Here is a 13605-nt window from a genome sequence, read left to right on the forward strand (position 1 = left end):
GGAAAAATACAAAGGTTGGAAATACTAGTGACCACCAGCGCTACAAAACAGTCTGAGGTTCACAAATCAAAAAATATGGTAGGGTTTGTCTAAATGGTAGGTTTAACTGAAGCTAATGATTGTGATTTACTCAAAAACATTTACTTTAATACATCAGATTAAAACCATCTCTAGCTTTGGCGTACAGAGTTTTCACATATAATAAATATATGGACACTGGACAGTTATTCAGTAATTTTTCTTAAACCTGCAGGTTCGTGAAGGGCCTGTTATGTATTTACTAAACAAAAACTGCACCTTCTTTTGAAGAGGAATCATAAACATGTCGTGCAAAGGCCATTACACACTGAGGGTGTTGCAAAAAAAAAAAACTGTTGCAAAGTTTTTGTGAAAAATTCCTCCTCAAACTGCAAAAAAAAAAAAAAAAAAAAAAAAACCCAAAAGACTGACGAAAAAATAAATAAAGTGAAATTGGCATCAATGTTGATCCTAATGTTTCTAAACCAGAAAAAGAAGAAACTGAGCAGCAACAAGGAAATTTGAATGTTTTGCTCCAGAGATTAAAACAGTATCACGACCGCTTTTCTACATATTTCAGGATGTCAGTGGGGCAGTTTGAGCTTTTGTTGGCACACTTGGAAACACGTCTGAGGAGGCAGAGAAATACTTTCAGGAGTAAATTGATCTTGAATAGCATCAAACTGTGTCTCTTAGGTAAAACAGTACTCTTTCACCATTTCCATGCTACAAGTGTCCATCTTGCCAAATGCAGTGGTTTAAGCGGTCAGATGTGTTTATTTGCAACTGGGGAAAAAAAAAAAGTCCCCAAAAATATTTTTAACATGCAAAATGTTTGCACAAATGTTTGCTGTCCAGTGTGTAAAAACCTTTAACTGTCAAGTAATTTGAAATACCAACCTCAATATCAGTCGAAGACGTCGTTCTGTTGCACAGCAGGCAAATTTTCCTGCAGAGAGCACAGAAGAACGAGTAGGAAAAAGAGACACTGAGACCAATTGCTGAGTAAGAGAGAATCATTGTGTGTGTGTGTGGATTTCTCTGACTCACTGGACCATGATGGAAACATTTTGGTCCAAGTAGCAGCTATTGAATTTCACCAGATTAACAAGAACATGGAGAAAGTCAGATGTAAGGCCTATATCCATCCACAGGAGGACAAAGCGTGCTGAGAGAGGAAAGCAAATAACATAGAAAGAAAAAAAAAATTCATGTGAAAAGTATTAATGCAGGTCAATACACTATGGCAAATAAAACTATTCACAGTAGTATAAACACAACAGTTAAAAATACTACTAAAAAAGTAGCTCAAATAAGGCTGAATATATGATGTCACATTTCTCAGATAATACTGGGATCAAACTATCTTGGATGTGGGTATTTGTCCTATGAAAGGTTTCCCTACCACCTTTGAAAAAAAAATTAATCCTGAAAGAAACAGTTGAGGGTATTGTGTGCGGAAAAAAGAGCTATTATTAGAATTTAAAAAAAAACATTGTCATCATTGTACCCGAAATGAAAAACAACTGATTAAAAAAAAGAAAGCAAACTGTTGTATTACATAATATCAATAGAGTCAATGCACAAAAAGGGAACAGTGAACACGAGTTGAACCTAATCAGCTGAGGTGTGACACAGCCAGAAATTTATCAGTGATTAATAGTGGTTACTTCAAAGCTGATGTTTTGCTTTATTCAGAATTCCTTATATTTATTTTCCAGATTTGTTTTTTTTAAATGCACAAACACAAATATTGCAACTGATAAAGAAAGAGGATTAGTCTGTTTTTACCTATGTCCTCTTCCAGGTATGTGATATCCTTTCCATTCTCTGTTAAAGCCTTAAACACCTCCAGTCTGTCAGAAAGGTCTTCATTGCACGGCTGGTAGTCTCTGATTACCTTGAAAAAGTAGGCTCTCAGAGGGCCGAGTCGCTCACCCTTCACACAAAAAGACTTTTTTTTAAAAACAAAAAACATACAGAAGCTTTTTGCATGTGTCTGTGTGTATGTTGTGTTTTTATACCTGCCCCTGTATAATGGCCCTGAGCAGCTGCAGGACAGCATGTCTGGCCTCTGGTGGCTGCTCTGGAGTCAGCATGTCTTCCACATTTTTCCATACAGCCTCCACTGCATGCTGAAAAACATATACACTCAGATTTTAACAAATAAAGAAGACTGCGTACTGTTCACCAAACAACGACAAAAATGGACCGCAGTCAGCAGACTCACCTCCTCAAACTTTTTCATTTTGGCAAGCTCACAGATGTGGTTCATAGTGCGAACACGGTTGCTCAGACCGCAATCTGGGTGGAGCTCCTGAAACGCACCAAAGCAAAAAAATACGTCAAACAATGGAAGATATGCTGGGAAAAGAATGGGAGACATTCAGTGAACATGCACAGACACTCAGTCGCTTCTGCAGACCTTGATGATGTCAGCCGTAATGATAAACTCGGAGGGTTTAGTGTCACTCTGTTTGTTCGGAGGACGCTGTGTACCGAGCCCAAAGATCCCCTTCACCTTGTCCTTGAGACTCTCCTTGCTTGGTTGTTTATTCATGGCCCAGCCTGAAAGGGTGATGCACAATACAGGCGAGGGACTGGCAGCTGCCTGTCACGGAACCAGACACAGAGCAAGTCACACCTTTTTTCCCCCCTTTAAGCTTATTAGTTAATCATTTCCTGTGGATTCTAAATGTGGATTCATATGTCATTCACTGCTGATAACATAAATGCCACCCCCCCACCTCCACCTAACTAATATTATTATGGAAATGTGTAAACCTTCCTTCAATAGATTTAATGTATTGCCAGGTATAGAAATTACAGTTGAGGTAAACAACATGCATGGGACAAAAAGAACATGGGAGCACAGTTTAGCTTTGCAAAGTAGCATCAGTACAAATCATAGCATTTCTTGAACAGATGAGACCAAAGTGGAGCTGTTTGGCCATAATGTAAACCCATGCACATGTTGGAAAAAAACAAAAACAAAACAAACATAGCATATTAGTACTTAACACCACCTGTCAGCACAGTGGTGGACAGCTGATGATTTGTGCTTGTTTTGCAGCTATGAGACCTGGACACCTGTCACTCTTTGGTGTACAGAGAAGTTCATGGTTGGCTCAAAGTATTCTAGAGGCAATCTTGAGGCCATCTAACTGACAGCAGAAGCTTGGCCCAAATTGGGTCATGCAAAAAGACAATGAGTCCAAATACACCTGTAAATCTACCAAACAAAAAATGGCTGAAAAAGAAAAGAATTAAAGTGCTGCAAGTCCAGACCTCAGCCCAGTTGAAATGCTGTAGAAGGACTTTAAGAGTGGCTTTACTAGCTACTGAAAAATTATATATACTTACTACTCACATGAGTCTGTAGAGTCGTGTGATAACCCTTTCACGTGACTGTATATACATTGAGAATTAGTACAGATTTACACATGGCACTGTCCATCTGTCCTGTCAGCTTTGTGCCGGCTAACTGTTCTACAGTCCTCTGATGAAAACCTAAAAAAATAAGCTTAAACATTTCAGTTATTCCCTATTAATAACTTATTTTTGCTTCCTCGCCACAAAAATGGTAACACCAAAAATACATATAACAAATAGTTATTTTAAAAATCAGCACTGGGCCATAACTTCACAACCAGTAGATTACCAACAGTAACCTGTCAGCATATTTTTAAACTGTCTAAGCTGGAGCTGGGCTCTGGAAACTGTTCAGACCAGATATAATGAGGTGTATTAAGTCAAGTCATATTTCAAGTGAAAAAGTCCATCTTGGAAAGTAAAATGAAGGTTAACACATGGGTTAAACAGTGGATTTTCACCTGTTAGCACAAGGTTAAAAACACAAGTGAGGTCAAAAGGCCAAAAAGACTTATTTTTAGCTTATATGAAGTCTGTGCTTAGCAGGTGGAGAAGCTGATAATAAGAGATTGCTAAACGACTCCAGTTTATCCATGTCCATATCTGTAATGAAGTGTGTTTTATATTTCTTTAAAGGGTTGCATATTATTGTACTGTGCATGTGAGCTTAGACCATACAACAGCAAAATAAACTTGAGCAACAAGTTTATGACATTACAGGTGGGTCCACATAGCACTACAAGCCACTGTTTAAGCAGGAGTAAAGTTTGACACTGCAGCCTGTAAATATGTAAACCCATGGGGCACGTTTAAAGAATTTGCTGTCATGTGGACTTGACAGAGATAGAGGGGAGGGGAGGTGAGCAGACGGACAACGGCTGGTCTGTTTCAGTCCAACACCAGCAGCAACAACAACAACAACAACAACAACAACAACAACAGCAGCAGCAGCAACGGTGCAAGGTAGGCTCGAACCAGAGTTGATATATCTGCGGATACAAGTCAGCCTAAACACTTCATATCAGCACAAACGTAGTGTGGCGTTGCTAAACCCTCTCAGCTTCGGTTCACAGTGGTTGTAATAAGCTAGCATTTCTCTGTTGTGGCACTGCCCCTCCTACCCCCGGCCACCTTCTCCCCCTCTCATCTCACCTCAGTGAAGTTGAGTCGGTTTTGGTTTCATTCAGTCGCTGCTTCGTCAGATTGCAGCCAGCCGAGCCGCCCGCTTCTGTGCATTGATATAACTCTGTCTTAGCAGCCGAAGGCTCGCTCCCAGCACCCCTACTCCTCAACCGGATGACACACTAATGCTCTGACAGTGGGACTTCCTACAAAAACACGTTTGCCGCACTGCCTCGCGGGAAATGTATTTTTTAAGGGCAGACTAAATACGAAGTATGCTAGTCCGTTTGTTAGCAGTATGAGTTTTTGTGTTGTGGCACAAGCGGGAAAGCATAACATCTACAAAGAAGTAAAGCGCAGGTAAAGTTTCCTATAGACTATATAAAAGTGTTTAGCCGTCAAAATTTAGCATAAAGTAAGACGGTTTTAGCTGTTAAGCTAGCAGCTAGCTTACCGTGCTGCTGTTAGTGAAGTTGGTTCCTTTTTGACGCTACAAGCTGCAATGTGGCCAGGGGTCCTGTGAGTGGCGCTTATGGACAAGGTAATACAAATATTTTTATTTTTGGGCTCTGGACAAAAAACACACACACACACACACACACACACAAAAGAACCTGGCTATATTTCTAGGACAGAAGTTGGACTACCACAAGAAATTCTCTAATATTTGGCGAATACAACTAGCAGCTTCCATTAACCCTACTGTGATAATCGGTTCTCAAACTTATCAAAATATAGACACCATGACAGGATCGGCTCCACACTGATGGTAAAGTGGTACCTTTGGGTCAAAGGCACTGCTCTAAACACTCTCTTTCAGTCCATCCAGCTGTTCAAACCTTCTGTTTGTGAGGGGCAGCCAATCAGAGGAAGGTTGGCTTAAAAGAGAGTAAAGGAAGATTATCAAGACCCAGTATAAGATAAATAAGGATTATGTTTCATTTGTCACTCATGTAAAGCCACATAAAGCTTAGTATGGTCTAAGAAAAAAACATGGATTTGGAAATGAGCAGATTTTGTAAGTTATCATTATTATTATTATTATTATTATTATTATTATGCAGTCCTGAATAAAATGTAATTATTTAGTGACTCTCTTACGACATCATTGTCGACTTCTATTTATAAGACAGTTATATTGGGGGGGGTTCAGTACGTCTACAGTTAAACTAATAATATAACCCTGACCCGTTTTCAGTCGCAATTGAGTATCGTGTAGGTTTTTGTTTATTGTTTTTTTTAGATTTTAAAAGTAAATTGGCAATTCCACCAGGAAGTGTAAGTGTAATCTCATATATCAAAAAAATATTGTTTTATTAACAGAGCGGAAGATTTATTTTTTAAATCTTCAAAATAAAATCGAGTCTTTGTGTTTATGTCATTCTTCCTCTTGCAGGCGAATTCAGCTCGTCAGCTCCACCCGCGATCCAAAAACTACGAATGAGAAACTAACTTCAGCAACAGTTCAATGCTTCACGTCCGCTGCAGCGCGCGGGTCTGTTATGTAGTCCGAGGTGTTATAATGACTTCTCCTTACTTCATGGAGAACAGGTCTGTTATGACTCGGAGTGCGAGTCAAACTGCTGGCCGCACACCTGCAGCCTCTCTCAGGACCAAACTCACCAACAGACGGAGGAACGAGGACCCGGTCTGCGCTGTGCCAGTGAAGGTGGAGGTGGAGGAGAAGAGCGTGTCAGAACTAAGAGCTTCGTCTACTCCTTTATCAGCCGGTAACGCTAACCACACAAACTGACCACGTACGTTGGTACACGTGGATACAAATTAATTAACTTGAGCTGTTTTGGTGGCAGAAGGCTATTGCGCTTGCGCATATTCTGGAGCAGGTTGATTTGCTTTGCTTACCAATTCTGCAGTTACACCTTTACATCTTAAAAAAGCGACTGGCAGGTGAAAACCAGGCTTTGTCATCACCTTTCTCGCCCAGTGTGCAGGAGTTATCAATGAACACTACAGGGCACAGAGTGAAAGATGTTGTTTCTTTTGTTCTGCGAATGTGAAATAGAAATAGGTGAAACAGGTGAAATAGAATTATGAACGTGCAGGATATAAAGTTTTGTGCATCCATAAGAGAAAACTGACCTTTACACTCAAGAGACAGATTTTGTACTTGCGACTGAGTCTGTGCTAATAAACAGGGAGTTCAGTTTATCCTGCACAAAACCCTGTTTACACTAATAAAGGTCGCTCTACAGCAGGGATGTCAGTCTCATTTTACGTCTTGGGCCACACACAACCCACTTTGATCTTAAATGGGCCAGAGCAGTAAAAAATACCCTTTCTGTCAGTGTAAAGATATTTAACTATGCATTTATAGAAAAAGAAGAGTCATTTCAACACTACACTTTGGTAGCTCATTGCCCAGACTACCCTTAATCATAATAAAGTGGAAACATTTGGTTATTTCACAGGAAATTTCCTATTTTTATCATTTTTTTTATTTATTACTGTGCATACAGTGTAACAAAAAAAAAAGTACAGCCATCGACAGTGATCCAGTGGGCTGGATTGTAGTGTTTGCTGGGCCAATTTTGGCCCAAGGACCTTATGTTTGGCACTCCTGCTCTGAAGCATGTCTCTGTAATATTTGCCCTACTATATGAACATTTTGAGCCTCTTTGTTGCACCTCTTTGAAGGCTGAAACGAATAACTCTGTTCGAGAAGATTTGTTTCCACAAGATGAAATTCAAAAAATGTACTTTTTTGGGCAGACACGTTTTTGTACTCCGAATTGGAAATTGTTGTTCATGCCTTTATTTCATCAGGTCTGATTTTTTTTTTTTTTTTTTTTTTTTTTTTTTAGTTAATTATTGAATTAGAATTCATTGTTGTTTATTACTCACATCTGTTGGTAGTTCAGAATTCCACCGCAAGGCTTCTGACTAAGGCTACTAATAATAATAATGGATTGGATTTATATAGCGCTTTTCAAGGCACCCAAAGCGCTTTACAATACCACTATTCATTCACTCTCACATTCATACACTGGTGGAGGCAGCTACAGGTGTAGCCACAGCTGCCCTGGGGCAGACTGACAGAAGCGAGGCTGCCATATCGCGCCATCGGCCCCTCTGGCCAACACCAGTAGGCAGTAAGGTAAAGTGTCTTGCCCAAGGACACAACGACCAGGACAGAGAGCCCAGGGATCGAACCGGCGACCTTCCGGTTACAGATGCGATTCCCAACCCCCTGAGCCAATACTGAACTATCACATCGTTACTAATTCAGTTGCACTGGCTCTCTGTGAAAATCGTTCCACTTTAAGATTCTGGTTTTGACTTTTAGAGCTCTGCATAGTTGAGCACCAGTGTTCATCAGGTCCCTGAGGTCATGTGATCAGGCCCTGCTGGCTGTGGATCATATAAGCGTGTGAACTAAAGGAGATTGTGTTTGCAACATTGGCCCCAAGATTCTGGAAGTCTCTTACTCTGAGCTTGAGATCTGTTGTCATTAAAAAAAGACAGAATTTGCTTGTTCAGAAATAAGTGTAAATTTTACACAGTGGGCTCAGTATTTCAAGTCTCTTTCTTTAAAGGGTTTTTAGACAGTCTTAATGAGTTTATACAAAAACATGAAGCTAATCTGCTTGTCTGATTAGTTATTAGAGAACCTGCATTCTTTGTGATGACCAGCAGGGGGTGACTCCTAACTGCAAAAAAAAAAAAAAAAGAGTCTAGTTATATAAAAGTCTGTGAGAGAACCACTTTACTTCTATCTTGATTTATGGCCTAAATAAACTTTTTTCCTAATAAACATTTGTTCTTAATTGTTAAGTTTCAAAATTTATTAAATACAACTTAATTTTCATTTTGTAAATAATTTGTCATAGCAACCATATGAACCATGATATGAACATTGACCCAATTAAGGTGAATGGGACTGAAAATGTTTTGCTTTTATAAAATAATGATAAAAAGACAGTGTGCGAAGATTATAGGGGTTTTTTGTTTGTTTGTTTTTTAACCAAGATGGTGAAATTATTCCAACATTCAGCATCTTTAGATGTTGAACTGGTTGGAGAAATATCTTATTTATAGTGATTTTCTTTTTGTGATTTTGTTTTGGTTTTTTTTGTTTGTTTGGTTTTTTTTTACATCAAAACTAGTCTTTGATTAATTAGATTATATTAGATATCATTTGTGTTTTAATTTTTACCTATGGTGCTTACTGTGGTGCCATGCTTCCGCTTGTTCAGGTCGTGAACTCCTCCACGAGGCACCGGTGCAACCAAAAACCGAAGCTTTAACGGAGTATCCACACAGCCGCAGGAGGAGACAGTTAAAGGTGGAATACGAGAAGGATGAACGTGTTTCTCCCATGAAAACTGAGCGCTGGGAACCTGCCGACTGGAGGAAACAGTTAAGATTCATTCGTGAGATGAGGAGCGGTCGTGATGCGCCTGTAGATAACATGGGAGCAGAGAAATGCTATGACATGGAGGCTCCTGCGCATGTAGGTGTGGGGTGGATATTTTAAGTCCCCTTAAATAGAACCTGTTAATTCCTCTGTTCCATCTGCAGGTGAGACGTTTCCAGGTGCTGGTGTCACTCATGCTGTCCAGTCAGACAAAGGACCAGGTGACAGCAGCAGCTATGCAGAAGCTCAGAGCACACGGCTGCACTGTAGAAAACATACTCGCTACAGATGATGAAAAACTGGGAAAACTCATCTATCCTGTCGGCTTCTGGAGGGTAAAACAGATGGTGTCCATAGCTGTTAGCACGTTTAATCAAATTTCAGTAAATAAAAGTTAAATATTAATATTAACCTGGTTTCTCAGCTGTGTTCTTTGTTGTGTCCTCTTGGTTTCTTACCTGTTCTTCTTTAGAATAAGGTGAAGTATCTGAAGCTGACATCAGCCATGTTACAAAAGGAGTTTGGAGGGGATATCCCAAGCAGTGTTGAGGGGCTGGTCCGTCTGCCGGGAGTTGGACCCAAAATGGCTCACCTGGCTATGGACATCGCCTGGGACCAGGTGTCTGGCATTGGTAGGGACTTCCATCTCTTAAACATGCAGAGACAATTGGCTAACCTCCCAGAAACTGATTAAGAAAAATTCTAGATCAGTGATTCCCAAAGTGTAGGCTGAAGCCCCCTGGTGGGCCGCAAAGGTAGTGCAGCTGAGTCACAGTAATAAATGGTAAATGGCCTGTATTTGTATAGCGCTTTACTAGTCCCTAAGGACCCCAAAGCGCTTTACACATTCAGTCATCCACCCATTCACTCACTGGTGATGGCAAGCTACATTGTAGCCACAGCCACCCTGGGGCGCACTGACAGAGGCGAGGCTGCTGGACACTGGCACCACCGGGCCCTCTGACCACCACCAGTAGGCAACGTGTGAAGTGTCTTGCCCAAGGACACAACGACTGAGACTGTCCAAGCCGGGGCTCGTGCCTTTCTCTTGATTGACCAGTCTACTAATTCCCTTATTTTTACCTCTATTAATAAGTGAAGACACATCAGTGGTTTTGATGTGTCGTCATATTTGATGTTTCTGCCGCATTGAGAAATCATTGGTTTGTAAAATGATGTATGCACTACGTTTGAGAAACTTCAGAAATTACATCCTTTGGTATCACACAGCTTTAAAACAAAAAATGAGCCTTATATTCATCGTGTAGTTACGACGCGTTGCAGGGTTCTTCTGTTTGATTGCATTAGATTTATTCAGGTGCACCGAATAAACTGGCAACTTAGAAGTATTGTGATGAGACTAGGCTTTCATTTGTATTGATCATTTTTGTCTAGGTGTGGACACACATGTGCATCGTATATCTAATAGGCTGGGCTGGCTCAGGAAGGCGACCAAAAACCCAGAGGAAACACGGAAGGCCCTTGAGGAGTGGTTACCCAGGTAACAGCATGACAACTCACTGCTGATCCGCGAAACCTGATTAACTTGTGATCAACAAACCTATAAAGATGTCCAGGATTGATTTAGATACGTACCATACATCAGCGCTGCCAGTGGTTAATGTTGACTCTTTAACGTTTGACTGACAGTGGGAAGCAATGAAAATCAAAATGTGGAAATCTGGGAATTTATTTTTAGAATGCAAAATAATAATCAGTGCTCAACAACATGCAGATCTCACTATATTCTTCTGATGTCACGATATACCAGAAATGACAATATAATACTACACTTCTTTGGTCATAGATTATACATCTGATATTGTGAGAGACCGACTCCCAACAAATAATAAACAGGAAATTATATTTTTTCATTTAATTAGAATTTGACAGCATTTCTTGATTAAAAGTTACTTTATCTTCTTTTAATAAAAAAACAGATGAAAGCAGCTTTAATTAGCAAATGTGAGAGCAGTCACTTATAAAGTAAAGAGATCCTCAGGCCAGAGAGCAGTAGATGTCATGGTGACCCATTTTCAATCCATGAAATTTGACACTTTTATAAAAATGTATTGATATGGTGATATTAACACCAGCACCAGTGTGTTCTTCTTAGAGTGCAGTGATATCATTTAATTTACTACAAAAATATGTTTCAAAGTGTAGTACTTCTGTAAAGTCATCAGGTGATGTTTCTCTGTTGCAGGGAGCTGTGGAGTGAGATCAACTGGCTGCTTGTGGGTTTTGGACAGCAGGTTTGTCTGCCCGTCAACCCTCTCTGCTCTGTGTGTCTGAACCAGCACAGCTGTCCATCTGCCCACAAGAACTCTCCAGCAAAGAGACCTAAATCGGGATCACCACGGTCTCCAAGTCCAACCTCCTCTTCAAAAATAAAAACTGAACCTAAACAGGAAGCAGCTCTTAAAGATGAGATGATAAATAAGGAGTTACTACCCACATCTGTTTCCCACACCACAAAGAGAAGGCTGAAAACCAAGGTTAATGTTTAAATTTTACCGATGTTTGTGATTTCAGCAGACAGTGAGCACAAGAAGACATATTATGTGTTTACTTATACAGATAGATTTAAAAACATGTATATAAGAATATATTTGACACTATAACAGCACCTTTAAAGGGTAAATATTTTTAATACTTTTCTTTTTTTTACCAAATAAAAAACATGTTACTAATATTTTGTGTAAAGTTTTGTCTAAGAAGAAGAAAATAAAATACAAAAATTATGTAAGTTTTATTTGTGTGGTGTCATAAACTACATTTTCTGAGGCGTGCAGTTTATAGCATTTTAATATTAATTAAAATGCTATAAACTGTACCTAAAAATATTGTACCTAGCATGTACAGGACTTATAGTTAGCATGCAGTATAAATTGTTTTTAAAACTCACATTTTGAGTCTAATATGAACAGGATATAAATTATGACTAAGAAACCTAAGCAAATACCTGAAAATTCATACTCAATTTATCCTGCACAGAAAAGGAAATAAACTGGCCTTTACACTTACATTTAGAAAGTAAGAAAGTAAGCTTCTGTTTGAGGGGATAAGTAGGAGCCAGGTGCTACTAATTAAATACACAAGATGTTTTAACATATGGCTAATTTGGCACATTCAGGTGTGCTTTAGCCTTGTCACTCTTAGGTATGTTGCAACATAAAGAACCTAAAGACTTTTGGAACGATGTCCTTCGGACAGATGAGACCTAAGTGGAAATGTTTGGCCATAATGTACACTTTTGTAGAAAACCAAATAACAGCGTGGTGGTGGAGAGAAGGTGATCTGAGCTGCTTTTGCAGCCACAGGACCTGGGCACTTGTCAGTCATTGAGTTGACTATAAATATATCTGTATATCAAAGTGGGCTGTTCTAGAGTCTAATGTGAGGACATCTGTCCAACAGCTAAAGCTTGACCCAAATTGGGTCATGCAACAGGACAATGGCACCAAGCAAAGCAGCAAATCTATGAATGGCTGAAAAACAAAAGAAGATGTTGATGTCAAAGAACTTTGAAGCCTAATTGAAATGCTATTGCAGAACCTTAAGAGAGATGTGCATCGAAGGATGCCCAGAAACCTCAATGAATTGCAGGAATGTTGTAAAGAGAGAGTGAGCCATAATTTCTCCACAAGAAGAAAGAAACTGATACATTTATACAGAAAACACTTCCTTCATGTTATTCTTGCTAAAGGCAGATCTACACACTATTGAAACATGGGGTGTACTTTGTTTTTCGCATGAATGCAGAGAGTCCTATGAAAGCTTTATTTCTAACTATACAGGCTAAACTTTATTTAAGCAGGAAGTGAAACTCTTATATGCAACATTTTTCTGAGAAACCAAATAGAAAAATAAAAAAGTCCCCTATGGGTTTGAGCACAGGACCATTTTGCTGTAAAGTAACAGTATTAATGACTGCACTATCAGCCTGCTCATAGACCTAACCAGAGCGCCCAGATAAAACTGTATGTATGCTGCATGCCATAACTCACCGCTTAAAGTGAAAAGACTTGCTTGTTAGTTACACCTGTGTAACAATATTTCTTCTGCAGAAGGTTTAAAAAAATGTAAGAACTTAACACTATGTAAGTCTTAAATATGCACGTACCTCGAAGCTACTTTGAAGTCTGTTTTAGTGATTTAGTTGATGTCTTTAACCAGAGCTGGCTGAGCATCTTGCTTAAGGGTCAGTTATATTATTAGTCAGGTGTGTTTACAGAAGCCTCCCTACAGTTCACTTGTTCACTTATTTTGCCTGTTTGATCGTTACTGTGCAGAAATATTTGCTTTCTTGGGGCTTTTTTGTTGTTGAGAAAGTTAAACGTTTTAATTCTAAGTTTAAGATGTGCACTTGAGACGAGAATCTGCTTCTAGTTCATAAAACGGGAATGTGGAAGTTCGGATCCATCAAAGCTTTTAAAAATGTGCATGTGCATAAATTGTGGGGTTTATTTGTGGGAGATGAGAGAAAACACACACAAAAACACCAGAAAAAAAACTACTATTAAAAGCAGTTTCTTTTTATGCATCCATCACATGACATGTAGACATGTCATGTGATGGACATATCTGACGATATATCTGAAGATAGACCTATCTTCAGATATGTCGTGTGTGGGATTTAATAATGTTCTTTCCTTGATTGCTCAAGGGAAGATCTGCTTTAGCGACCTATGTCTGTCACGGATGATTTTATATGC

The 13605-nt window shown here is 39.3% G+C and overlaps 2 protein-coding genes across 6 annotated transcripts in view; one reads left to right on the forward strand and one right to left on the reverse strand.

Moving 5' to 3' along the window:
• Positions 1 to 4692, reverse strand: part of tsc2 (TSC complex subunit 2) — a 31970-nt gene extending 27278 nt beyond the window's left edge. For both annotated transcript variants that reach the window (XM_004539040.4, XM_004539036.5), the window contains exons 1-7: positions 4543 to 4692; positions 2444 to 2629; positions 2249 to 2335; positions 2043 to 2153; positions 1810 to 1957; positions 1069 to 1186; positions 919 to 967 (exon numbers count right to left, since the gene is read on the reverse strand). In XM_004539040.4, the coding sequence (XP_004539097.2) occupies positions 919 to 967; positions 1069 to 1186; positions 1810 to 1957; positions 2043 to 2153; positions 2249 to 2335; positions 2444 to 2578 (648 nt within the window). In that variant the 5' untranslated portion in view covers positions 2579 to 2629; positions 4543 to 4692. The remainder of the gene's footprint in view (positions 1 to 918; positions 968 to 1068; positions 1187 to 1809; positions 1958 to 2042; positions 2154 to 2248; positions 2336 to 2443; positions 2630 to 4542) is intronic.
• On the forward strand, positions 4336 to 11636 carry nthl1 (nth-like DNA glycosylase 1). 4 transcript variants are annotated; one of them, XM_076885126.1, is made up of 7 exons: positions 4336 to 4353; positions 5909 to 6242; positions 8727 to 8983; positions 9052 to 9222; positions 9360 to 9519; positions 10283 to 10388; positions 11094 to 11636. In XM_076885126.1, exons 2-7 carry the CDS (start codon positions 5981 to 5983, stop codon positions 11395 to 11397), a joined length of 1260 nt encoding a protein of 419 aa, XP_076741241.1. In that variant the 5' UTR covers positions 4336 to 4353; positions 5909 to 5980; the 3' UTR covers positions 11398 to 11636. The 4 variants fall into 4 exon arrangements, with proteins under 4 accessions (XP_076741241.1, XP_004539099.3, XP_023010178.3 ...); XM_004539042.5 differs by lacking the exon at positions 4336 to 4353 and adding an exon at positions 4735 to 4872; XM_023154410.3 differs by lacking the exon at positions 4336 to 4353 and adding an exon at positions 4917 to 5053 and having other exon boundaries at positions 5909 to 6269.
• The last annotated feature ends 1969 nt before the right edge of the window (positions 11637 to 13605 follow it).

This window comes from Maylandia zebra, linkage group LG6, assembly GCF_041146795.1.
Source record: "Maylandia zebra isolate NMK-2024a linkage group LG6, Mzebra_GT3a, whole genome shotgun sequence".
NCBI classification, from domain to species: domain Eukaryota; kingdom Metazoa; phylum Chordata; class Actinopteri; order Cichliformes; family Cichlidae; genus Maylandia; species Maylandia zebra.

Excerpts from the sequence above, each read along its gene's own strand:
- nthl1 (XM_076885126.1), top strand. The coding sequence starts at position 5,981 with ATGCTTCACGTCCGCTGCAGCGCGCGGGTCTGTTATGTAGTCCGAGGT. Across the intron at positions 8,984-9,051 it reads ACATGGAGGCTCCTGCGCAT|GTGAGACGTTTCCAGGTGCT; the intron begins GTAGGTGTGGGG and ends TTCCATCTGCAG. Across the intron at positions 10,389-11,093 it reads CTTGAGGAGTGGTTACCCAG|GGAGCTGTGGAGTGAGATCA; the intron begins GTAACAGCATGA and ends TCTCTGTTGCAG.